A 27,947-nucleotide genomic window follows, 5' to 3' on the forward strand; every position below is an offset into this window, starting at 1 on the left:
ATGTCGATGCACCCGTTGTACGGCATGTATCCTGATGAATATCCGAGGGTTCTGGATCTGTCCAGGTCCAGGCGTGGCGATTCGGTCGAGACAAGGAAAACTCCATCACCAGCATATTCAGCCACGTCGTCCAGAGAGGCTGGATCCCCACAGACTTCACAAAGTTATATGAAATATAATGGGAATATGGATTTAGATTTGCGAAGAAGCGATAGTATTAAGACAGAAGACTATATGGTTAATAATTATAGGTAAGGATTAACTTATTATGGATTTTTTGTGAAATTTAAATAGTAATAGCATTATTAGGTTTACTTGAAATTTTGTTGATCCATAAAACTATGCGATGGATAATTTTTCCAGCATTTACAGGGCATTCAGATTGATAATTGGTTATTTTATATTTTTGTGGATTACATTTTTTATGATTGGATCATTGATAAAAAATATCTGTGTTATTCGTATAACAAAATAATTAAAGTAAAAACTAAATAATTAATAACATAATTATCATAATTTGAACAAATTATAAAACTAGTTGGTATTGGTATTTTGCCTTGAGGCAAGTTACATGAACTTTCCGATATGTGTAAATAATCGACTTAATCAATGAAATATAAATTAATTATGAGTATTAAAACGAACAAACTTGTTAACTTGGAGTATTTTCTGAAAGCAAATGTTCAAAAATCAATCATTTTTATAATTGAACCAGTTTCTAATAGAACTTTAGTGGTTTAGTATGTTTATTAAGACCAAGTACCTTATCGTTATACCAAGTAAATTGTCTAATTTTAATTTTAACAAACATCAAAAAAACTACTCATTTTCTCAAACTTTGATGAATTTTTAAAATTAAATTACTTATTGTAAGGCCGCAATATTTCAGTAAGTTCTATAAGACCATGGTATATATCTCCAAAAAAAAGTTCCATAAAAATCGGCTTCAATTTTTTTTCAATCGTTACTTACTAGAAAACGGTAGATTTTTACCTAAAACTAATCAATATCATTCTCATCTAATATCTTTCGAACAGTTTTTGATTTTTCAAAATCGTTTCGGTAGTTTGAGGTTAAATGTGGACGAAAAGTTTAACACTTTTTTCAAATTACAAAGAAACGGCTCGGCAGATCGTCTCACAAAACTGACAAACGATAGTCCTCATGGAGATACATCAAATGGTTTTTAAATTTCTGAAATCGGTTTCAGGCGTTTTTGAGAAAACGATTTACGGTTAAAAAAACTGTTCACACACACACACACACATACATTTTCCAAATTTGGTCTCATTCGATTCAGAATGGCTTGAAACGGTGAAAAAACATAAAATTAGCGAGTCGGATTTTTTTATGAAAACATAAACTTCTCCTTCGGGAAGTTAAATAACAATTAAAAATTGAGAATGATTATTTTAACAATTTTTTAGATATTATTTTTTTTAAAATACTCAATTGACAAAAATCTGAAGCATTAATTGAAACAAATACATATAATACAAATAAACATAAATCAAATCAATAAACAATAAAAATTTGTTTTCAAGAACGAGAATATTTTTGGTAGTGCTTTATTTATTTTGTTGGGTTTATTTTGAATTTTATTTCTTAGTTCTTGATTTTGGCAATTCTAATAGATTTATAGATAAAATTGGTAGAAAATACAAACTTTATACTAATTGCATGATTAATAGAAATTTTTATGAGTGTTTTTTTTTAATTCTCTTTAAATCAACCAAATTAATTTGTTTAGTTTCGTTCGGTTTATTTTGGTTTTGATTTTTTAATTATTGATTCTTGATTTTGACAATTCTAATAGATTTATAGATAAAATTGTTAAAAAAATCAAAATTTCTAATAATTGTGTTTTTTTTTTAATTTACTTTAAATCAACTAAATTAATTTGTTTATTCTTGACTTTTGTAGTGGAAAAGGAACACATTTAAAACTTATTTAATTGAATCAATATATTAATAATTAACACTAGAATGACAGAGGTTTGAGTGTTTGAGAATCAATTTGGGTAAGAGATAAGGGAGAAATAGAAATTAATTTTTATATACCTTTCATTGCACTATGAAAAACCAAAACAATATTTAAAAAAAATAGTTTGAAATTGTTATGTATATCACATAGAAAATGCAAATGAGTCAAATTGACTCGCTGCGCCATTCTAGTGTTAAATAATATTTTATTATAGTATTTTAAATTTCACTACCATACCATATTGTAGTAGGAAAAGAACGCATTTATAACATGTTTAATTAATCAAAACAAAATTTTAAATATTTTTTATTCAAATTTCAATATCATACGTTATTATAATTTAATATAACTAATATATTATATTAATTGATTTTTTTATTTGCAGAACTGAAATTAGAGAAGATAGTGTATCGCCATTCATGTTGAAAGCTGCGGCATATCAGCAACCACAGATTTTACTTACTCCAACCCAACTAACGCCTTTGACATCCCCGGAGCTGAGAAGTCCAGAGCCCGTAAGCTTCGACAACAAGTCCGTTCGCCCATTCAAAGCATATCCTAGAGATCCATTAGCTTTAGCCGCTGGTTTCACAGCAACTGCAGACTCCACAATAGATATGAATTCTACTGAAAAATATTGCGCTTTTCGCGAAAGAATGTTACAACAGATCAGGGCATCAAATGGTGGTCGGGCCACAATTTCGAATCCTAAAATGAGACGTTGTCCTACAGTCACTTCCAGTGCTGGTTCACCAAATCCTAACGAACAATCTGATTCCACGAAGGATTCAGCTTATTATGAACGCCGGAAAAAAAATAACGCTGCCGCCAAAAAGTCGAGGGATAGACGAAGAGTTAAAGAAGATGAAATAGCCATTCGTGCTGCGTTTTTGGAACGCGAAAATATTGAATTGAAATTTGAATTAGCTGCTATTAGAAAACAATTGGCCATGTCGGCATCGAAAGTGCAACATGTTCAATGCTGATGACAACTTAGAAATTTAAATCTAATATCGGGCTGGGTCCTTACGAAGTGCTATAATATTAATTATACATATTTTCGTACTCAAATTTTTATAAAATATTTTATGCGCCATGTACGAAATTTATAGGAAATACATATATAATATATACCTATACAATATCATAATATATTATATATACATAGAAATAAAAATATTTCCGTTATTTTGTATAATTATTTACCTAAGTCCCATGATTCCATTCATCAGACTTTTATCTATATATATTATAGCACTTTATATGGAAATACTTAAAAGCCAAACCAAATATTTAAAATTTTTGTATGATGCTTGCTGATATAGTTGCTGGTCCAAAAGATGAAATCAGTGAAGTAGTTTAGAGTTAAATCCCTCGATAGTGTACTCAAATCGAAATATATATTTATTAATTAAATTATATAAACATAGTAATAATAGAGAATATAGAAAATATGTATAAATATATATTTTTTAACATCACTTGTATTATTCTTACATGAAAACATTCCTTTGAATATCATATCAAGATATATATTTCAGGTTTATTGTCAAATTTTTAACATTGGCTTTTTGATTAATATATCGTATTCCATATTTTTATAGATATATTGAGCATATATTCAAACAAAATTCAATTTATAATTAATATTAATTAATGAAAAGTCAAAATACTATTATTTTTTTATGAAATTTATATTATCATTATATAATTTTTTTTCAGAAATATAATTCTACGTGCTGCCTTAAAATTTTCAGTTAAACTAAAATAATTCGTGTTTTTTTTAGTTCTCCTTGACGGCTTTGATCAGTGCATCTGTGGACATTGATTTTGGTCGTTCAATTGGCAAATTCATGGCGCGATCCCAAACCAAAGAGGCCAAAACACCAAGAGCACGTGATACTCCAAATAAGACGGTGTAGAAGTTCATTTCTTTCATGCCGTAATGCTAGAATAATAATAATTTAAGACCTTAAATGAATGAATTTCGAGGTACCACGAAACGAATCTCAAACCCACATGTAGATTTTTTATCATATAAAAATACTTTATTATGGAAGGAGATAAGCAGCCTTAAGGACATTTATTTAGTATTCCAAAAATAGACAATTTAAATAAGTGAGTATATAAAGTTTTCATAAAATGATTTTTTACAATTTATTACATAAGTTTTTTTATACCTGTAACAGAACACCACTATGAGCATCCACATTTGGCCAAGGGTTCTTGACTTTCCCTAATTCTGTGAGAATAGGTGGTACCACTTTATACGCTGTAGATGTTAATTTAAAAAGTGGATCATCCGGTAAATGTTTGAGAGCAAATTCTCTTTGGCATATATAACGCGGATCAGTCTTACGAAGAACAGCATGTCCATAACCAGGTATGACCTAATTTATTACATTAATTTTAATATTTCAGTAATAAAATTAGTATACCGACAATAATGAACCTGTCCGCTCTTGAGAGTTTTCCAAATAAATTCTTTCATTTTATCTTCAGATACATCATCTCCAAGTTCTTTCTGCATTTTCATAAACCAGACAAGGACTTCTTGGTTTGCGAGTCCATGCAGAGGTCCTGCTAATCCATTCAAACCTGCAGCAAGCGACAGGTACGGATCACTCAGCGCAGATCCGACCAGGTGGGTTGTGTGTGCAGACACATTGCCACCTTCGTGATCGCTTAAAAAATACAGGTAAGATTCATTTTTTGCATATAAAATTTATCTATATTACTGATAGTTTGGATGTTTTTCCTACCTATGAATAGTGAGGTATAACCGTATCAACTCTGTAAACTTTTCATCTTCGTAACCAAGCATTTTTGTGAAATTGGCAGACCAGTCCAGTTTTGTACAAATAGCGTCAATCCCTTTACCATCTCTGTAGGTGTTCCGGTAAATTGTAGCAGCTACTACCGGAAGTTTTGCTATTAAGTTCATGCTGTCTTCAAATACATACTATAAAAAATATGAAAAAGTCTATTTTTATTTTGCGTAGGTTATACATTTTTTTAATATAAATTATTTACGAAACATAGGTTTTTGTAAACATATATGAAGTTAATAAAACCCAATAAAAATGCATTATATTTTTTGCCATAAGTTTTGCCACTAACTATGAAATTTTGATAAAGCATATAATAAAAAATTAAACATTTCAAAATAATTAAATGAGGACGTGAAAAGATTTTTTACCATGAATATTTGTTATAATACTTGGTTATGTTATGTTATTATATTTAATATCATTGGCTATGGTATTTTATGAAACTTTTCTATGTTAGAGTTACAAAAAATACGCAAAAGGATGAGGATGAAGCAATAAAATTTCAACTCGCTATGAAATTAATCGACAGAAAAATTTTAGAGCAATTTTTCTCGCGAGTCTAATAGAAGCTATTTCCAGAATATTCCCTAATATTCAGCAAAGTTGCAATATAACAGATAGAGAATTAATTCCAATCCATGTTAAGATTATTTTTAGATTAATGCTGAAACGTATTTCTATGAAAAAGGGCATTTCGATAAATTTTGAATCACTTTTTTCTAGAATTTATAGACTTTAGTTTATAATTTGGATGTTTTTAAGTATGTATATAAATTGCCCATCGAATATCATATAATTTACCTCCCAATACTGGCTCTTTTTAACTCCTTGATTATACGCCTTCACAAATTTGCTCTCACTATTCAAAGCAGTAACTGCACATGAAAATTGTGACATTGGATGTTGTTTTCGAGGCATGTTGTTCAATAAACAAACAACATGGGCTGGTAACGTAGCCCGTTCTGCCCATTCCTTAGATAAAGCTTTGACTTGTTCCTCAGTCGGTACTTTACCAGTAATTAACAACCAAAAAAGACCTTCAGGTAAAGGCTCTTCACCATTTTCTGCTTTAGGTAAAAGTTTTTGGCATTCTGGTATAGATAGACCACGGAAGCGAATGCCCTCGTCGGGGTCCAATACGGAAGTTTGGCAGACTAATCCTTTCATACCGCGCATACCACCGTATATCTTTAAGTAATTTGTAATAAATAAATAATAATATCTGATCTTCAATATACTGCAGAAGTAATACAATCAATACCATGTCGACAGTAACGTCGCAGATTTTTTTATTTCCATGTGCCTTACGAAATTCTTGCACCCTGTTTTGTTCTATGGGAACTATTTTGGATAAAACTGTCTTAAGGTTTGTTGATTCAGCAATTCCATGGTTTAAAGATGTAGCTATAACTGGGGCAACTTTCTATATATTAAAAAAACTTGACTTAATTAGTAATAATTTATTACATAGAAGTAATGTTATATGTTGAGTTTTAATTTAATCTCTAATTCATTTGAAATATTTAGCCTTAGATGGGCCAAAACACCAACCAGTCTATATAAAAAAATTATTTGAATCAGAAAATGTCTTAATTTTAAGGCTTTTTTATTTAATTTAAGAATTTGGGTGTGTCTGAAACTATTGTATTCTATAATAGCATGTAATTTTAACATTGTTTAAAGATAATGAAGGTTTTATATTCTGCTCTCGCTAATTATGTACTAATATTTCTTTACTGTTTTCACGTTTTATAGAAATGAATCTAGTCTATTTACATAAAATATTTCAATGCTAATTACCTTATACTACTTACATGGCATGCCTCTGATAACTTATTTGCATTTAGCGGCATTATGATTGATTGTTAAGATTGAAAATATGAAATATATCTTGTTTAGATTACTAGATTATGTGGATTGACATCCATATCATACATTCAAAACATCAAAATAAAAATATGTGCATTTGATGCAAAATTTATATTTATTTTATATCAATAGCGAGAGCTAATTGTTGACGTATTGATTTATGAAATGAATATTAAAAAAAGGCATATAGAGGATGTTGTAAAAATCCCAGAGACAAGTTTATTGTCAGAATATTATAATAATGCACAAATTTACAAACATATATGTAATTATACAAACTATACAAGTGTGTTTAATGATACGTTTAAATACATATTTCACAATAAATATTAGCCTATATTCTATAACAATGGTAAATTTACATACATTACTAATTGCATAATTTCAAATTAAATATAATGGAAATATTTTAATAAAAAATGTAAGTTTTTTGACCATACTTAAAAATGTTTTCACAGAAATAAAATATCTTTCTATTATTGTCTTATGCTTTAAGTGCTTTCATTAATCCATCTGTAGACATAGATTTCGGGCGTTCAATTGGTAAACCTAAGGCACGGTCCCAAACCAAAGAAGCCAAAACACCAAGAGCACGTGAAACTCCAAACAGAACTGTGTAATAGTTCATTTCCTTCAAGCCGTAGTACTAAAATACAAAATCAGTTATATATCTTGTGCATGATTTTTATTTTCGATGCAATTCAAATAATTTACCTGTAATAAAACTCCACTGTGAGCATCTACATTTGGCCATGGGTTCTTTACTTTTCCTGTTTCTTGCAAAATGGATGGAACTACTTTGTATACAGTAGATACCAAGTGGAAGAGTGGGTCGTTCGGTAAATGTTTCAAAGCAAATTCTCTTTGGCATGTATATCTGGGGTCTGTCTTACGAAGTACGGCATGGCCATATCCGGGCACAACCTGGAAATAAAATAATAGTAATAATTAATAATTTTTAAATAATTTATTTAATAATCTTGCAATTTTAGGTATATGAATAAAACTTTTCAGTTGTGCCAACATTGGTTGGTAATGACGAAAAAGAGGTTAAATATTGTAACTAACTAATGCAAGTTAATTAAATTGTTAAAAATTTTCTAAATGTGTACAAAGTCTCAAATCATTGACATTTCCTTATCTATGTTTATAACTTTCAAATCATAGATAAGGAAAATGTTTCAAATATTAATGTCCATTAATTTATTTTTTGCAGTTGGTATTATGAGAATCCTAACTTCACTAGAAAAGCATTTTAATAGTTTTGACAGCTTCAGTTTAAAAAAGGCAGTTGGTGTGTGTAGATGTGGAGAAGTGTTGTCAAATTTTATTAAAAATAAAAATTGAAGAAGTGAGCTACAGTTTCAATTCCTTAAAAAACATGAATTTTATTAAACTATCTTAAAAAAGATTACTTTCGCATCTTTCAGTTTTGACAGGTTTCGTTTAAAAGTGTCAGTTGCTGTGTAGTGTTGTACAATTTTAGTTTTTGTTATAATTAAATTAAATGTTTGTGCAAGAATTATGCTGAATTTTGTTCTTACATAAGAACTAAAAAGGTAAGTTATAGTTTTAATTCCATACAGAATTTGATTTTTATGAATCTTCAACAAAAGTTATTACTTTATTCATATCAAAAGAGCTCATGAACCATATTTTTGGCAAATACTTTCTAAATTATTAGATTTTTGGTGGTTTTATCTATCTATCCATTGGCTATTATATTATTTACATTATGTCAATTAGTTTAACTTGTGTACTTATTATATTATCTACAAACCTGTCCACTCTTGAGTGTCTTCCAGATAAATTCTTTCATTTGTTCTTCAGTAACATTGTCACCAAGTTCTTTGCGCATCTTTTGCAGCCAAATAAGTACTTCTTGGTTAGCAAGACCGTGCAATGGGCCAGCTAAACCATTCATACCTGCAGCAAATGAGAGGTAGGGATCGCTGAGAGCTGATCCTACTAAATGAACTGTATGCGCTGATACATTGCCACCTTCATGGTCACTAGAAGCATAAAAATGTCAGGTAAGATAACTTTATATATTAAAATATTTATAGAATATCATTTCATTTCTAAAGTCAATTAATGTATAATTCTTTAATTAATTACTGATCAATATCAAATGTAATGATGGGAAACCTGTTTCCAATTTTCAATGTTATAACAAACTTGTAAATAATTTACCTGTGAATGGTGAGGTATAGACGCATTAATTCAGTGAATTTTTCATCCTCATAACCCAACATTTTTGTGAAATTAGCAGACCAATCTTTGTTTGTATCAATGGCACTAATTCCTTTACTATCCCTGTATGTGTTGCGGTATATTGTTGCTGCTACTACAGGCAGTTTGGCAATTAAGTTCATACTGTCTTCAAATACATACTGGAAAAAATAATATTCGAATTAACACATTTATGCAGAAAAATATTTAAATCAAATTGATTCATAAAAGAAATTAGGCTCAGGCATTAAGTTTTACATAACAAAACTAGTAACCTTTCAATTACCTCCCAGTATTTAGCTTTGTTGACTCCTTCACTGTAGGCTTTTGCGAATTTGCTCTCACTGTTTAATGCTGTGACGGCACATGATAACTGTGACATAGGGTGAAGGTTGCTAGGCATATTATTTAATAAACTGACTACATGAGCTGGTAATGTGGCACGGTTAGCCCATTCCTTTGACAGTGCCTTAACTTGAGCCTCTGTTGGTACTTCACCAGTGATTAATAACCAGAAAAGACCCTCAGGTAAAGGTTCTTCACCACCTGGTGCTTTGGGTAAAACTTTTTGGCATTCTGGGATAGATAAGCCTCGGAAACGGATGCCCTCTTCAGGGTCTAATACTGAAGTTTCACATACTAATCCCTTAATACCACGCATACCACCATACATCTGTGAAAGTATTGATACATAAATTATAACTTTTTCATATTCGTTAGCATATAAAAATTGCTTTTGATTATATTCAAAGGAAAATTTGAAACAAATTGACTATAACTATAAGGCCTTTTGAGGTCAATACATACCATGTCAACGGTGACTTCTCCCACTTTGGTGGCTCCATGAGATTTACGGAATTCTTTGACTCTTTGTTGTTCTCTAGGTATAATTTTTTCTAAAACTGCTTTGAGATCAGTAGATTCTGCTGATAAATGTCTAATAGCGGTGGCGATGATGGGGATCACTTTCTGAAATGGAAAATTAAACGCATGAGAATATTTATCATTCGATATATATATTTTTCATGATTATGTATCTTTGTATTATGCAGGCATATTTTTCTTGAAATTAGGTGGTGTAAAGTATGTAAGCCAGATACATAAATTCCCATAAAATTCGTAAAATCCAAATAACCAAGTTTTATTTTCTAATATCATTTTAACGTTATTGCAAGTGTGATAAACCTCTTATTCCAGTGGTATTTTTATAGCAATTTACATATATGATTGAAATAACGTGATTGATTTCTAGAAATACGTAATTAAATATAATCGTGTTAACATATTACTTCTCTGATAACATGTCAATAAGCTAATTTTTCTCAGTTGAATGCCTATGAAATGCAAACAAAACATTGCATAATAAGATTATAGCATTGGTTCCACATGAGATGAGTTTCGGGACCTTGGGAATAATAATAATAATAATAATAATGAGCTTATATATATATTTATATATATATACATATATTTATTTATAACAGAATATATTAGCACGCAATTATATACAAAATGGGTATTTTCCATCCAATTTTCTATATTGAAAGTTTAGCAAGTGGAGTGAAGAAGTTTTAAGTCACGGTTACAGTCGTATATTACACATCAATTACTACCTCATTCTGGATTTTTTTGGTTTCAAATTTACTTGAAAATATCATTTGAAAAAAATTTCTCAGTATATAAATGAACACGATGAAACACATGGAATAGTTTAACTAGTTTTAGACAAACTATAAACTAAGGAAAAATTGACGACTACTTTAGTCGTCTGTCTCCACGTGGGTTTTATTGTAATAAGACTAATTTCAGTATATTCGGGTTAGATAATATATAGTAACTGGATGACAATTTAAAATTATTAAAGAGAGGACACGCAATTATTAGGAATGAGTTTCGGAAGCGCGTATTTTACACAAGAGAAATAAGAATGATCGCGTGCGCTTCTAAGGCCACTAAAACGATTAGAATAAAAATTATTTGTATTACGTATTGTATTTTTCGGCTGTTTTTATAATAGACTCCCAACTTGATAATTATCTAAGTTTATAGAATTTGTGCTAACTTCTGAAAATTATTTTATTTCTTTAAATATAAATAATTTTGGCAAAAATGGTTGAATTGGGTTGATGATCTGATGGTTGGCTCCCGTAGTCGATATGTGATACAAATATGTATGTAGTTGAAATAATTCAACTAAGGGTACTCTTTGAGTGTTGACATTTGTGACTCTTATTTGTCACAATTAAATAAATAATTTCAATCTTCTATCTGTTTTCAAATGATTTGAATGGAACATTCTGTTTTTTTATCATCATATTAACAATAAGACGTGGCACTCAAAATTATGGCAAAAAAAGTTTAACTAGGAGTCAAGAAATATGTGGTTGAAATAATTCATGTAGTAAGGGCACTGTTTGAGTAATTGCATTTCTCTAATTATAAATAATTTCATATTATTTGTCACAATTCAATAATAATTTTATTAGGTTGATGAGCTCTTAGTCAAGAAATATATAATTGAAATAATTCATTTAAGGGCACTGCAATGACATTTCTCTAAATATATTTGATATTATTTGTCATAATTCAATGAATAAGTTCAATTTTCAATCTTTTTCCAAATTATTATTATGAAAAATAATTCAATTATATTGATGATCTGGTGGCTCCCATAGTCAAGATATATATGTAGTTAAAATAATTTATAAGGGCGCTATCAGAGCATTAAATTATGCATTTCAGTAAACAGATTTCCCTGAATAACTAAAATTTCAATCAAGAAATATATAGTTGAAATAATTTATGTACGGCACTGTTATGACAAAATTCTGTATTTCAGTAAACGGACTTCCGTTGAATAATTACATTTTTATTCAAGAAATCTGTAGTTGAAATAATTTGTTTAGAGCACTGTTGTAACAAATTTCTGCATTTCAGTAAACAGATGATTATTATAATTACATACATAAATGATTATTATAATTTATTTCAAGAAATATGTAATTTAAATATTGTGTAGTTAGGGCACTTAAAATTTTGCGTTTCGGTAAAGAGATTTCATTAATAATTGTAATTCTTTTCGGTCTTATCTGTTGCTATGTGCGTTCGTCCAGGAATATTCATTTCGGTCGGTTAAAACAAAACCGAATAGTTTTAAAAATAATAGGAACTGGTTTTGACTGTAATCCGCTCACGTCAGCAATATTACATATGAGGTGACACTTCAAACCACGTGCGATGTGTATTGTACGGTTGCTCATTGTCAGTACATTCGAAATCAGGTGCTACGTAATCAATAATTATAAGCATCACTCTTGTGATAAAACAGCATTTGCTATTTAATGAAAGATTTTCTAATTTTGACTTTGATCGATTAAATCAATTACATTCACTGAAGAATTTGAAGATCCATTAGTTTAAAAAAAAAATAATGGTCAGAATCATAATTACATATGCATACAGTGTGTGTGTATGACTTTTATTAATTATGATTATTTTATGAGTGTGTATATGTGCATATTCATATACACTTTATAAATCTGCCATCCCAGTGAATAAGTGGCTAAGTCGAATTTTGGCAAAAATGTTTTAAATCGCGCTATTAACTATTTTTCTGAAAATAGTTATTAAATTGAAAATCTAATGGTTTGGAAATAAAAGTTAATGAAACACTTCATATAAAATATAAACCATTAATTTCAAATACGCGATATTACACGAGTAATAATATTTTGAAACCAAGCTTTATAAAATAGTGAAAATTGACTTAACCACTTTTCCACTGGGATGACAGAAATATTTCTAATCTAATTGTGAGAAAAATAAGGTAAAATAATCTTTTATTAATGTAACGTGCAGTGACGCTAAAGCTGGAAATGATTGCGCAATATGTAGAATGTAATTAATTCTCTCGCTACTTATCTCGACAACTTCAATATTTCTACCTTTACTCACGTGCATTTAATAAGGGCAAGGACGAATTTTTGCGCAATAACAGAAATACTCGGAAATCGCATTATATAAATAAACTATATAAATTTTTTATTTATGTTCATTTTTAATTTATTGACACTTAACGGACGAGCCTCGTAGAGTTACGTTTTTTGGTTCTAAACGGCCTAGATAGACCACGTAGATTTACGTTTTTGTGTAATTTTTTAGCACAACTTACTAACATGCCTTTAGGGCTTTCATATGCAAATTTAGATTCTTTTGATACTATTATTTATAGTATAATCGATTTAATAAAGATTTATTGTAGTTGCGATACTTTCAATCCGCGTTTATCTAATTCCCATTATAATTTCATAATTAAAATATTTCACCCACACCTTTCTCTGTTGTGAGACTAAAGGGCCAATTCCCGGATAAAATAAAAATATTATTGGCAATGCTATGTTATGGGTCTATATTTGTAGGAGATAATAATAACTAACTGTCAAAAAGCTATGTATTTGCTCAGGCGTTTTATACATAAAAACTAACCTACAAAATGCACAAACGTCAAATAACAATTTTATCATAAGTGCAAATTTCTGATGTGCCTTCGATAACACATACTTGAAGTTAGGTTTTATTTGTAAAACACCTGCTCGCACAGCAAACACATGTGACATTTTGTTACTACTACAACTCATACGAATATAGACCCGTAATATAGCTTTACCATAACATTTCTATTTTATCCAAGAATGGGCCTCTACCCGAATTTTCCTAGGCTTGGTCCGGAAAAGACAGATTCTCCAATTTTATTTTTTATGTTCTTTTAATGGACATTTTTACGACAAGTTATAGTAATCGCAAAAAAATAGAAAATGAAAATTTTTATATATCTTTACGTTTCGAAGGTTTCTGATATTTTGGCATACCTTAGAAAAAATGGATGTATGTGTATGTGTGTGTGTGTGTGTGTGTGTGTGTGTGTGTGTGTGTGTGTGTGTGTGCGGATACAAATTCGTCGACGATTTCGGGTTGATTCAACCGATTAAAATAATTGAAAAAACATTCGACTCGTACTGATAAGGAGACGTGCTGATTAGTTTTTGGCGGGGACAGGTCTAGCCGTTCCGAAGATACAAGGCAAAAAGTGCCAAAAACGGTAACTCAGTTTTTAAGAGTAAATAAAATTTTCCTTTCAAGTTGTAGGGCTAACTTCGATTAATTTTCCGTTCTCTTCGATCTTGAAACGTCGGTTATTTTTATAGATACATTAAATCAATCCGCATTTTTTCAATAACATGTGTGGCATTTTGACAAATATTGCTGAACAAGGTCTATATATTTTTATAAAACTGCTTGCGTAACTATTTATTTTTATCATTACTGAAAAAATCGACGCAAATTCAGTATTAACATTCATTTTCAAAGTAATTTAATTTATTTTCGCTTTGTGGTGTTTTGTTTGAGCATAACAACATTTGTTGCTTGTCTTACATTAGAATGAAAGAAAAATACGTCTCAAATATATTATCATAACAGAAAAATTACCACAATATTGTTAATGAATGTGAAATATTTTCAGTTTGTTTAAAATAACAATATGACTTCTATGACGACATTCACTGAAACTAATTTGTATATTTGCAAACATAGACGTTTAATTTATTAGTATTAGAAAGCGAAAAGCGAAATTGGAACATTGGTGGTCAAATGGTAACATTAATTCAATGAAATAGACCTTGATTAAACAAGTAAGATTTTGAGGAAAACTGTTTAGAAGTACAATAAAATCAAATTTCCAGGCAAGTTTTTGGGAGAATGCTAATATGAGCTCAATAGCGTATTCTAAAAATTTAGACTTCAAAATATTTATCAACAAATTTTGTTCTATAAAAATAGAAAACTTGGCTTGATATTCGGCACGGGATCTATTTTGATACTGACGAAGACTATTTTAGAACCCGAATGCTTGTAGCTTCGTTATCTGGCGCCCTCGCTAAAGGTCTTGTGATGCGCAATGAATGGAATTATTTATTATTTTGCGCTAAAATATAATCCACCGAACTCACGTGTGTATATTTAAATACACAGTTATATATTCGACTTGATAAATTCTACATGAACAGCTCGCTTGAATTATGCAATATGGTTTCGAATGTGCAGATTTTTGACGTCAATGCTTTTATCCGAAAGACAACAATGAGTAGATCGAGTCCTATTTTTATACAAGCAATTCGGTATAAGTTCTTATAAAAATAAATGAGACAAGAATTATTAACTCGATGGAAGAAAGTCAAGATTATCGTTTGACCACTTGGGAATTGAAATATTTCAATTCTCCTTATATCTGTTTATTTACTTATTCATAAGTGAGCAATAGTGAACGTTACTTCATGCTCTTGTGATCAAGATGATTTATTTTTAAGTATTTTTGTTCCTAGGAAAAGTTCTCAAACCTATTAATACATTTACTTATTATAGATTTGATAAAAGCTTATTCTTTCAAAGTCAGATATCACTTATGTCGAGGAGTGTTTTTGTCTCAATGACTTTATTATAAACATTTATTTATATGCTTGACCCACAATTGGAACCATCAACTTTTAGAAGATTTAAGCATCCTTATCTATCTAGTGCATCTAATCCATCAAGAATTCTATAATAAGAATAATAACTAGCACAATAGCTTATAGTTTTTTTCCTGATTTAATAATTGATTTTTTTTAAAAAAGGTTCTATTGATATCTTAATGCATTATCCCAATTGGAGTCATATTTCTATTTTGCATTATTCTCTTTAAAGAAAGCTAAACTAACTCTAAATATGTATATGGATTCAACGTGTCGATATAAGCAAATACAGGATTTAATGAAATAGAAATCAGAATTTTTCGAAAATTTTATCACTGCCAATGGAACAAAATTTTTCTCACAGACACACCTGTTGAGAGCAATTGCATCGTGGGTGTGGTTCGTGGTTCCACGTATCGATAAACGTCCTAATTGGAAGACACGTCCGACCTCGGATGCAGGCAAATTCGCAAGCAAATGCAAAACTTTACGATTTTAAACAGGACTTTAATTTAACGGGATTACCAAACACATATAGGAATTTGAATATTCGAATGAAATAACTTATAACTTGTTACACGTGCACTGATTCGTCGAAATATGATAATAAGACTGTTTTTCGTTCTGTGTTTAAATTGATCATAAATTAGTCAGATTTGATATTATTAGTGCGAAAGCAATCTCATACTAATTGACATTAGAAGATCATATTTTAATTAAATTTCTTTGATTTTTCTAGTCTTTCACTAAAAAATACTCTTATTGCTACTTCACAAGCACTTGCAAAAATGTATCAAATTTGCAGTACCTATATGCTAAGAGATAAATGTATAGTTGAAACCTTTACATATTTTTTGAGGAATTAGGTAGATTAGATATATTTCAAATACGAATTCATTAAAATATAATGTTATATCCAAAAAGATACACTAATAAAAGGTGAACCAACAGGTTTTCCTTTTATAATTTAATGTTATTTGTCAAAATAATTACTCAATGTCTTTTTATTTAGACAGATTGTCATTTATAAGAAAATAAAAAAGAAATAAAAAAATATCCAAAAAGATGCATTATTCGACTTCATAACAATATTTAATAATATTAATAATGAGTTATATTGAGATCAATGTTAATAATCTTACTCTCGAAAAAACCTTTGTATTACTTTATAAAATTCTAATAGTTACCAATTACTATGTCACGAGACAAAATTATATTAAACATAACTCATCAAGTTCTTCATTTCATTATTCCATTCCATTTTTAAAACACCGGTTGTTATTCTAGTCATGGTGTATTCGGCTTTTGTACACGTGGGAAAAAATATAAACTGGATATTCAACTATTTAAGAAGTTCAGATATGAGAGACCAATGAACTATTTCTTGAATAAATTTGGAACTCGAGAAGTTTTGCGATAAGGTGACTCTTTTCTGTTAATTGGGAATCGCTATCAATAAGTTGACACAGTCACTAAAGATATAATACATTGCTCTTGGATGACAGAAAAGCACTCTAACTAATTTTTTTCACTAAAAGTTTATTTCGAAAATTTGAATGCACATCCGAATATATGTTATCTAATGCAGCACTGAAAAAAATACTCTTAAAAAATCTTAAATTTAAACAATCATATATATTAGTTTGAATAATTTCAAAATGGATTACACGAGTAAGTGATCATCAATATAGTAGAATATAACCAAGCTTTGTAAAACCGGTTATGAATTGCTGAGAAATCGTAATGCAAATGGTTCATTATAATTTCAATATCTTCATTAATAATAGAAATGAAAATTATAGATTTAACAGTGAGTATCTGTACAACTTTTTGCAAAAATATTCTCAAATATTAAAAATACTCAAATACTAAATACCCGAAAACTTGATAACAAATAGTAGCTAAATTGCAGCTCTATCACAATCGAGACAATGCGAATTTTATTTCAAGATGGTTGTAAGAAACTTTTTTTTTATTTTTCTTTTAAAAATGATGAATCTGAATGTAGCAAATGTTGCACTTAAAGCCATGAAAAATGTGAAAAATCCGTTATATATAAATTTTGATCTAAATTTTAATCAAATTGGTCACGTTCAATTACATGTATTATTGGTTACGTAAATGATAACACCAGCACTTTAAGTAGGATCAATTAAGAAAGCGTTCCATCATTTGTTATCTTTATAAGTTTGTTATCTCAATGACTCTAGACATCTTTATAATTTACCTTGAATAGCTCATAAAATTAAAATAAGTGCATTTGAAATAAAAATTTTGAACAGAAATATACACATGGAACGTATGGGATGATCAATCTTTTTTGAAGTAGTTTGTGATGCAAAATTTTCGTTCGAGATATGAGCAGAAATATGCTGCTTTTGAATATTGTTCTGAGCACTAAAATTCGGTACGCGAAAAAAACCTCATTAGTTATTCGAAGGGATATTTTAACCCTTTCCACCCGGCTGCCGCCACTCCGGCGGCAAAATTCATATGAATCTCGGAATTCGCGAGTGGAAAGGATTAAAATTTCTGTACCTTTGGAACAGATTTTTAACTATTATTAAAGTTATATAATTTTGAAAAATAATATCATTGTGGAACATGATTTTATTAAACATTTTTTTGTTTGTTTTATATTTGTTTGATATTAAATAATCCGAAGTGGCTGCTTGACTCTGCAATTAAGTAATTATATAAAACGTAGTTATATATACCCTTGGTAAATACGAGCAAACATACTTCACCAAATATGTAAGTATATATTAAATATATTCATTAATTTATGTGTGTCTGTACGCATGTTTAATCTGACAATTAGCGATAAAATTCTGTTATCAACGTATATTGAATTAATACGAGTTATTGTCCGCAATAGATAATTTGTTATTCCAATTTTACTAGAAAAAAATGTTCAGCCTTATCGCAATTCGGTCTAATACGAAAATACAGCGGTTTCGACAGCCGCCGAAAAAAATTCGGAACACACTATCGTGATAAGCATCATTGTCAAGGTCAAGGATAGATATGAATATATTCTCGTTTTTGACTTCATAGTCGTCTATTACATAATTATTATTATAATAAGTGCAAAAAAAACTATCGAGTTTCCTATAAAAAATATCCAGTCACGCGATTGAACGACATTCACATATTGAATGAAATTGATTTGGATGCAAAAAATCAAGATTATTGCAAATTATTTAAGCATTTCAACCCATCATTAAAGAAACTTGTTTCATGATTCATAAATTAACGTGAACTTTATCTTACAAGTGGTATGAAAATTATGTACAACTATAAAATTTCATAATAGTATTAGTTATTGGAATCAAATGGCGTTTCTTTAATTTTAATATTTTTGCCCAGTTATTTATTACATTGTGCTCTATTAATCTAACACTGTAGTAAAATATTTTGCGATAATTAAAAATTTTAGAACTAATTATTATTTTGGTCACTGTAATAAAAATTAGATACTGTAATTTAAAAAAGCATTTTAACACGTTAATCGCCATATCAGTCATATTAGTTTACGCTAAGAAGTTCTACATGAGCCATGTGAGACATATATGTCTGATTTGGTAGAATAATAGTCTTCTTCTTTTGAATAAGAAAAGTGTCAAAACAGGGCCATGTTAGTAATATATGTGTGACATAGAAAATGGTGTTTTTCCAGAAATTTAGACAAAAAAAATTCTTTGGCGCCTTAAGTTTCCTTGATACGTTTTCAACTAAATTATCTAGTAAAGTTATCATTATCGTGGCGATTAACGTGTTAAAAATCCTCAAAATTACTATAAAACATAATTGCTAATTATAAAATCAAAATTATTGAAACACTCAAGTGGTTCCTAATTTAATACCGAATTTAAATATTAAAATGCAAAAAATCAATTCAAACGATTATTATTTTTTAACTAATGCAGTCGTGCCATTTCCACCAAAATTAAAAATAATTGTATTCCATCTAGAATTAACTTAGTCCAAGAGATTTTGATGGATTCTAGAAATACCACAACTTTAGTACAAACGATATTCAAAAAGCTCATGATTTCATGAAAAAAAATCTATTTAAAAATACAACCAATTTCTCATTATTATATCTCTGACAGAATAAAAGATATAAACGTACATAGATGAAAATTCAAGGTTTCAGGATGAGGCTGTGATATGAGAAGCGTACTGTTACAAAATACTATTTTCAAAAATAAATCGAAATTTTGGAAAAAATAAAAAAATGAATGAAATGAGGCGCAACATTATAAGTAAGAATGGTGGCGCGCGGTGCGAATAGTTGAAAACCACTGCATCAACATGTCAATTTTCAAAATCTGACAATAGTCAGAATTTTATTATTTTTGAAGACATTTTTTAGCTTACAAGTTGTATATTTCAGGACAGGTGGAAAAATTACTATACGTATAATGAAATAAAAACTGTAATGATGCTTAGTTTTGTTGTTACAAGTATTCTTGTAATTTTGGCTCCATATGGACCCAGACTACAATATAAAATATTTTATTATAAAAAAAACTATTTTGTTCAAATTTCATTACCTTTTGTCAATCGAAAAAAAGGTTACTGAAGGTAATATCAATTTTATTGCTATGTAATCATCATTGGTTTCGTAAATGAATTTTAAATTATACGATAGCGATCGAAATCAAATTCTACGCAAACACATATGGACTTACGACTGACATATGACACCGATATCTTGCTTGATCAAATTATAATTTACTTAAATGCTCTAGTGGCTCTAGACTAAAGTTCCGCGATACGATGATGTTAATATTCGACTTATCTATGAAACGATTTATTGTTTCACAAATACCATGAACATGGACACACATTTCGTGATATCTTATTATGAATCAATCAATTAGACTGCACATGTCTGGCGAAATTGCTAAAATTAAAAGATACTAATGGGTATGTACCTAAGTAATTTAGGATATTTTAAGACGATTCCCGTAACGTGTTGTATTTGGAAATTAATAAACTGGAAGACGTTTTATAGATAATGCATAAAATATTTACAAAAGAATGCGTCCTAAAGTATGATGAGTTTCAAAAATAATTCAAATTATAAAATGCAACACACATATCTGTATGTATGTAATAGAGCAGGCAAACATGTGCTAAATTGATAACAAAATAGTTCATTACAGCTTACTGAGTCACATTGTATATTACGCCTCTAAACAATTAACTGTGATACAGTAATAAATAAAAGGTTCGGTCACCCGATCGTAAAATTCTTTAAAATAATTGCATGTATATAATTATTTAAGATTTATTGATTTCGTTAGCCAATAAATTAATATATTTTATTGATATAGTAAATATAAATTTATTACAACAAAGCAAAGAAATAATAAAGAGGCTAGTCGAATTTGGGTAAGCCAAAAGTAGAAGATTTCATATAAAAACTTATTTTCTGTAATAAAAATATATTTTTAAAATAGTATATGATACAGTTTCCGTCGTTTTATAGCCAGAGAATAATAATTAAGATCTTTTTTATACATATTTAAGATAAATTTTTAAAGTTAAGTTAAAAAATTAGACAAGAATATTTGAATTAGTTATTTATTAGAAGCAAAGCTTCTGTGCCCAGGCGAAAGATTCCCGGCATTAAAAAAAACAATTTTACAGTTTATAGTTGTTTTGAAGATTACATCAGTTTGTAGATATATTTACAGAAGAATGACCTATTCTTCATTTTTTATCTTAAAAAAATATATAGTATATTATAACATAGAAATAGTACTATTTACTACCAGCCTTTTTCTAATTTATATTTATCACTCAAATCACTTGAAAATGTTTACTTTAAGAAGAAACGCTGTATGAATCCATGTGAGGATATATTTCTCACGAAAAGAACAATGCATATGAAATATATACAGTTTTAAACTGAATTGTAAATTTAAAATTTATATTTGAAGTAAAAAGTGAAGTAAAATTCTACCGGATATATTTAATTTTTTCGGATTTTTTACTCTCAAATTTAATTGAATGATAAAAAGGTATGCATATTCATAAAAATTTCATATCTTTTGAAATTATTTTAAAATTTTCAAGCTCCAAAATAGCATTATGATTAGCAATGGGATGGATGTGATAACAGATAAATATTAATTACTTAAAATCGGTCAGCCATGGGTTATATGCAAGAAAAATTTTGCCCAAAGTAAGTAAGGGGGCATCCATTAATCACGTGAGGTTTTTAGGGGGAAGGGGGAGTTTGACAAAAATTCACGAAACATCACGTGGGGGAGGGAGGGGTATAGCCAGATATCACGTGCATTTATTTTTTTTTTTACTATTTTTTATAAAAAAGTTCAAACATTTAAAAAAAAAATAAAAAAAATTACAGTTTTTTCACGTAACTAAAAATACACGTGATGTTTGGTGGGGGAGGGGGGGTAATTTTGAATATCACCAAGGGGGACGGGGGGTCTAAAAATTCTTAAAAACTCGCTCACGTGATCTAATGGACTCCCCCTAAAATTAAATTAAGAATTTTCCAAACATTTAACAAAAAGTTATTCCTAGTAGATAAGCCGTTGGATGTATCTAGTTACTAATTCTTAATCAATATTTATTCTTCATGTATATCTTGTTAGCAGTCTTTGCTTAATGTTTCGCAGAATAGGGTCAAACAAAAAAAATATGTTTGAAAATGAATATACATATAAATTTCCTTAAAAATGATTTTCCAATTTCCAATTAAAAAAAGATAAGCCGTTGGATGTATCTAGTTACTAATTCTTAATCAATATTTATTCTCCATGTATATCTTGTTAGCAGTCTTTGCTTAATGATTCGCAGAATAGGGTCAAACAAAAAAAATATGTTTGAAAATGAATATACATATAAATTTCCGATTGATTTATCGCCGTTGTTTTATTAATACGAAAAGTACAAGAATTTAAACACAAATGAAACAAGGGTAATATATTTTCAAATATATGTTATTAAACCGTGAGATTACAGTGATTTGTAGGATAATCCTATCAACTTTAAATAAATCAATAATGATTAAGCGATATTAGACTAAATCATGCCCACTACAAAAAATACACAATACTCTAATCGTATTCGGAGAAGGCAAATCCACGTCGAAGGTCGATCGGCTGTCATATGACTGACGGTTACGTTGCTTCTGCCTCACGACGGCCGCGTGTGGGTAAACGCGAATAACCGGCGCTTTGTGCTTCCCATTTTAACTCACACAAATGATTTTACATGTAAATGTAATAAATGTGTGCCTTGCGTTACTGCCAGGAATAAAACAGTCAGGCAGGCAATGACGTCATGGAGTTAACAAAGTGCAGTAACATTTCCATGTGTTCCCATATTTTTTGCTAAAGAATACAATTGCATTTGGATGCAAGTATACTTATAATTGCGCATGACATTTTTATCTGAATGCATTGGCCAAAGCAATAAATTCTCACGATTTTAGTGATCATAAACGCGTTCGCAGGCAGTAACAGTTCCAGCAAAGTACATTTTTTTTTTTTTAAATAGTTTTGAACAGCAATCAGAACCTTACGTCCTATGAGCTGTTGGGCTGAAACTTCTTACTTCGTATTTTTTTAGATGGTAACCCAATGGCAAATCCATCTATATTTGATGATTTTTGTTATTAGAGTTAATCTAATAGGGTTGACATTTTATGGGTGCAGCAACGCCGGGCAAGGGCTATTTTCACTTGGAAACATATTGCTATCTATATTTTCAAGTGAAAATCTTTGTCACTGCTACCTGACAACAGGCTGCTCGAAGTGGGTATCGAACCCGGGACCTCTGATTCAGGTCCCGTCGCTCTTAACCGCTTACCTACGGGCGAGCCCAAGTACAAAAATTGACAGTCATTTTTAAATTGGTTGTGATATGCGAAATGTAATTAAACTTGATTTATAAGTAAATTTTAATCGTTATATACGATGAATTCTATAGCATCCACGTCAACATAATACAAAAACACCCGAAGAATCACATTGACAGGTATATTAATTACAAGTAACATAAGGTTATATAAAATCAAATCCAAAATAATTTATTATAAAATCTTATTGCTCCAGCATTCACGTCCACGACCGTGTTAAGTGAGTGATATTTTACAAATAACTTATAGAATATAATTAAATTGATGAATTCTTGCTTAGATTCGATGGTAACCATAAAATACTCTAATTTCAAGAAAAAAATAACTAGTGGGGTGTATGGCATCGGGCCTTAAGGCAAATTGCTCGAACTTCCCGTACCGTAACGAAATGTTCGAGGAATACTGAATGTTTTCAAATAGATTATTATTAATATTGTAACATTTTCTAATATTTATAGAATTATATAAACTAAATTGCAAAGTTGAAATTATTCGTTTAAAGTATATTAGAACTATAGTCAGAATTAAAAATAAAATCTGAATTATTTTCGATAAAAAAAAAATTGAAAAAAAAGTTGAAACAAAATTTGTTTTCCAAAATCAATTATTTTGTTAAGACAAGCAGAAAGTTCTTTGAATCATTTAAATCGGACGCTTAGTTCTCTCAAAAACTGACATTTTTTGCACATTTAGCTCCGTATCTTCGAAATGGCTGGGCCTGCTTTTGCCAAAAACTAATAAACACTTCTTCCAATCATTACTAATTGAATGTTTTTTAGATCATTCAAATCGGATACACACATCCATTTTTTCTGAGGTATGCCGAAATGTTTAGAAACCTTCAAAACGTCGAGAATTGTAAAAATTTTCAATTTCGATTTTCGGCCCATTACAATAACTTACCCTACGGAAAGTTAATTAAGGGCGAGTCGTATTTACTTACAGCGGCATTAACAAGGAAGAGTTAAAAAACACCTAAATTTCTACTTAAAGTAGAAAAGCACAAACCTTAACAATAGATTTCATTGGTATTCAATTGAACTTAATAGGACGCTAATTTTCTTTAAATTCCTAAATCCTCCCGCGCATATAAACTAGTGGCAAATTTTTATCATATTCCCGGTTTTTAATTTATCACCGATATAAAATATGTAAAATAAAAATCAAATTCATTGACAAATATGATTACGTATCTTTAATCATTCCGATTCGTGATTTCTAGTTAGCCGAACGTTATATCTAGATCATTTTGTGAGTCGAACTATTATTTTAATAGCAGCACATATTATATATATGGTACATGATATCTTTGTTTTTGTGGTATGATAAAACAGGGGTATATAATACCTAACCGCAAATTATAATTTCAGCTTTCAAATTGTTCTGAACACCTGCTTCATTGATAGCTTTATATATTCGGGCCACTATTTGTTTCAAAAGGTTAAAATGCAAATTTTTCCAGGGCTAACTTTACACAATAGAATCAACAACGTTTCAATTGCTTTGTATCATAATTTTCTAGAAGTAAATTACTAGTTTGAAGTTTGAAATGACAATAACGTTTAATTATATAAAAATTATTAGTATTATAATAAAAAATAATTTAGTAGCTCTTGATATTTAGTATATACTATATACTATAAAGCTTATGAATGTAGTCGCATGATAGTTGTATAATTTTTAATTTAAAATTCATATTGGGCCCTCGATTATATACTATTTTATTGTTTTTTAAGCCTAGTGCATTCAATAAAAATTCTACTTAATTTTTTGTTCTTATATAAATTTATTAAATAATTTATTAATTTTAATGATTATCTCATGATGTAATTGATATGAAACCTCATAAACGCGTAAAGACAAGAATTTATGATCCTTATCAATAAAATAAATTTTTCATTGTTACTAGGAAACGGCAATTGAATTCAGATTGTGCCGTTTTCCTGCATATTCGTGAAATTAAAAGCATAAAAAATGAAAAAACATTGGAATGCCAAAATTAGAGTGATTACATGAAATATTCGAAAAAAAAATATCCATTTCGCCTCTTTTCAAAATTTAATTGCTCGGTTGCTTGACACGAGGAGAAAGTTACAGGTAAGCCGGCTGAAATTTTGAACACAAAAGAATACCTACAATGTTTATAGGGCGGCCCCACTAAGATTCGAATAACTATTTTTGACCTGTTTTATTTTCAAAGTAATTATGTTTGGAAAATTACAAATACTTTAACGTATTAGTTTAAGAAAGCCAATGGGACTTGAATAAACAACTACTTTAGTATATAAATCACTATTTCAAGTTAAATGTATCATCGTTTCAAATATAATTGGATCATTGTACTCCTTAAACATTATTATGCATATACTAAAATCGCTAAAATACACTGTATTGCTATTACTGTGATATCATGCAAAAATCTTGCTTAATAGCTTCCTAATAAATGCACATGAGCATACAAAACTCCATAATTATATAATTCAATATTTTTTCAATATCTTTTTATCTTGTTAACATACATATCATACTAAATATGCTAAAACGTGACCGTGTATGAATCACTCATAATGCGCGTGCTCAAATAAATTTTTCGCAACATAGCTAAAAAGTCTAATTAACGCAAATTGAATAGTTTTGAAAATGAAAGCTCTCAAATCTGTACAATGAACTAATAAGTAGCGAATATATCTTTGTAAACCGCAATCTCGTGATGTTAGATAATATTTTATACATATACAAAAAATGAAAAAAATCAATGAAGAGTCACGCTTGTAACATGGGCCTACTGTTACGTATGCGGCTGAGAAGATAGTAGACTATTTTAGTAGTTGAAACTTTTAATTCTAAGGTATTGTTAAATTTATCTTTTGTAATAAATATGATGGTGAATTAAATTTATGTGAAGAAAACTGAGTGGATCAAGCACTGAAGATTATTATTAGTTGTCTTGCAAAATTAACCTTAAAAGGCATTTAAAATTATTAGGGGTAGCTTGACATGAAACAACCCTATGTAGAACTACAGTTCACAAACTACTTACATGGTGTGACTCCGCCAACTTGTTCGCAGAAATACAACGCATCAATGCCATTTTATGGATTTGTTTTTACTTAAAACAGTTTAATTATTAAATATTCCTAACAACCTAAATCACACGTATATTATGTACACGCACGGCAAACACCGGGCGACACTCAGCACGTACAAAACCAAACTGAAGACCGATATACAGCTAGAAAGTTGCATAAAACGCGGGAGCCGGTCTTGCTTCGAAGCGATTTCAATCGACAAACTACAGGCGCTCTCTGTGGAAGAACGTGCCTGAGCGAGTTCTAAGATATCTATCCTGCTACTACAGTTTGTTTGAAATTCAAATCAAAGACATAACTGCGGCCTGAAAGAGCAACATTTTTTTTTTTTAATTTAATCTCCCTGGCATACTTTTCCATGGTAAAACTAGTGGTACATGGCATCGTGCCTTAAGGCAAATTGCTGGTACTTCCCGTACTAAAAATTAAAAATTTTAATAAATTTTTTTTAGAACTTTGAAAAAAATCGATTTTTGAGATTTCAAAATTTTTGATAAAAAATTGACCTTTTTGAAAAATTAGATTTTTTTTCATACTTTGAAATATTTGTAAATTTTGTAAAATCTATAAAATATCTGTAAAACATGTAATTTTTTTTTTTTTTTGATTTATTTTTCATAGCAAGCTATACAAAGTACATTCAGCTACATTTGTTACAGTTATATATTAATGTAAAAATTTGATGTGCATAGTCTAATGATCATTTTTATCCGCCAAAGGATTTTTTCTTCACTTTTTCCGGATCTTTGGAAACGATATACCTGTGTTCCCAAAAATTTCACCAGTTTTTTATTTCGCCAATACAAATAAAACGTTTTTTGAATCATTAAAATCGGACGCTCCGTTCTAGCAAAAATTTAATTACCATTATTGGCACTTTTTGCCCCGTATCTCCGGAACGGCTGGAGCTGCTTTTACTAAAAACTAATCCTCACATCTACTTACCAATAGAAATCGAATGTTTCTTGAATCATTGGAATTGGTTGATATCCGCACATACACACGTAAACACACACACTCATGCATTCATTTTCCTAAGGTATGCCAAAATGTTCAGAAAGCTTTGAAACATAAAGATATATAAAAATTTTCATTTTCGATTTTTTTGCGATTACTATATAACTTACTCTACAATTAACAAATAGAATATATTGTACAAATTAACAATTAACAAATAGAATATATTGTATATAATAGGTAGACGAGGCACAAAGGTTCAATTTGATTTTGAGCAATTATATTGTAAAAACCAAACCAATTATATCACAACAAATAACACATATCAAATAAACAACTATTTGACTATGTTCAGTAAAACTCCTAGATGCAACATTGTAAAAATGTGTTTTTTGCTGTTTTTCAAAAAAATTTTCATCTCTGGATCTTTTAAATTTTGCTGTTTTTAATAATTCTCCATAGACGTAGTAAATTGGGGTGGCCAGGGGTCCAATGTCTTATTTTAAATTTTGACGAAATTTTAGGAAAAATAGCTGAAATGATTAACCAATGCAAAATATGAATTTCATGGGTA

The 27,947-nt window shown here is 29.4% G+C and overlaps 3 protein-coding genes across 3 annotated transcripts; 1 reads left to right on the plus strand and 2 right to left on the minus strand.

Annotated features, from left to right (window-relative positions):
- On the plus strand, positions 1–2,969 carry LOC113385800 (protein giant-like). The gene is made up of 2 exons (XM_026623635.1): positions 1–251; positions 2,369–2,969. The coding sequence occupies exons 1-2, from the start codon at positions 1–3 to the stop codon at positions 2,967–2,969; spliced, it is 852 nt and encodes a 283-aa protein (XP_026479420.1).
- Positions 2,970–3,766: 797 nt separating this feature from the next.
- On the minus strand, positions 3,767–6,667 carry LOC113385810 (probable citrate synthase 2, mitochondrial). Its single transcript, XM_026623645.1, has 7 exons — positions 6,629–6,667; positions 6,076–6,237; positions 5,616–6,002; positions 4,746–4,945; positions 4,436–4,667; positions 4,164–4,373; positions 3,767–3,931 (listed from the first exon to the last, which is right to left on the minus strand). Exons 1-7 carry the CDS (start codon positions 6,665–6,667, stop codon positions 3,767–3,769), a joined length of 1,395 nt encoding a protein of 464 aa, XP_026479430.1.
- A 472-nt stretch (positions 6,668–7,139) lies between these two features.
- Positions 7,140–26,534, minus strand: LOC113374833 (probable citrate synthase 2, mitochondrial). The gene is made up of 7 exons (XM_026614801.1): positions 26,368–26,534; positions 9,723–9,884; positions 9,202–9,588; positions 8,877–9,076; positions 8,464–8,695; positions 7,398–7,607; positions 7,140–7,329 (listed from the first exon to the last, which is right to left on the minus strand). The coding sequence occupies exons 1-7, from the start codon at positions 26,416–26,418 to the stop codon at positions 7,168–7,170; spliced, it is 1,404 nt and encodes a 467-aa protein (XP_026470586.1). The 5' UTR covers positions 26,419–26,534; the 3' UTR covers positions 7,140–7,167.
- Between the last annotated feature and the right edge of the window lie 1,413 nt (positions 26,535–27,947).

This window comes from Ctenocephalides felis, unplaced genomic scaffold (assembly GCF_003426905.1).
Source record: "Ctenocephalides felis isolate EL2017-DRISC unplaced genomic scaffold, ASM342690v1 CF-g0.4_SCAFFOLD_00845, whole genome shotgun sequence".
NCBI lineage: Eukaryota > Metazoa > Arthropoda > Insecta > Siphonaptera > Pulicidae > Ctenocephalides > Ctenocephalides felis.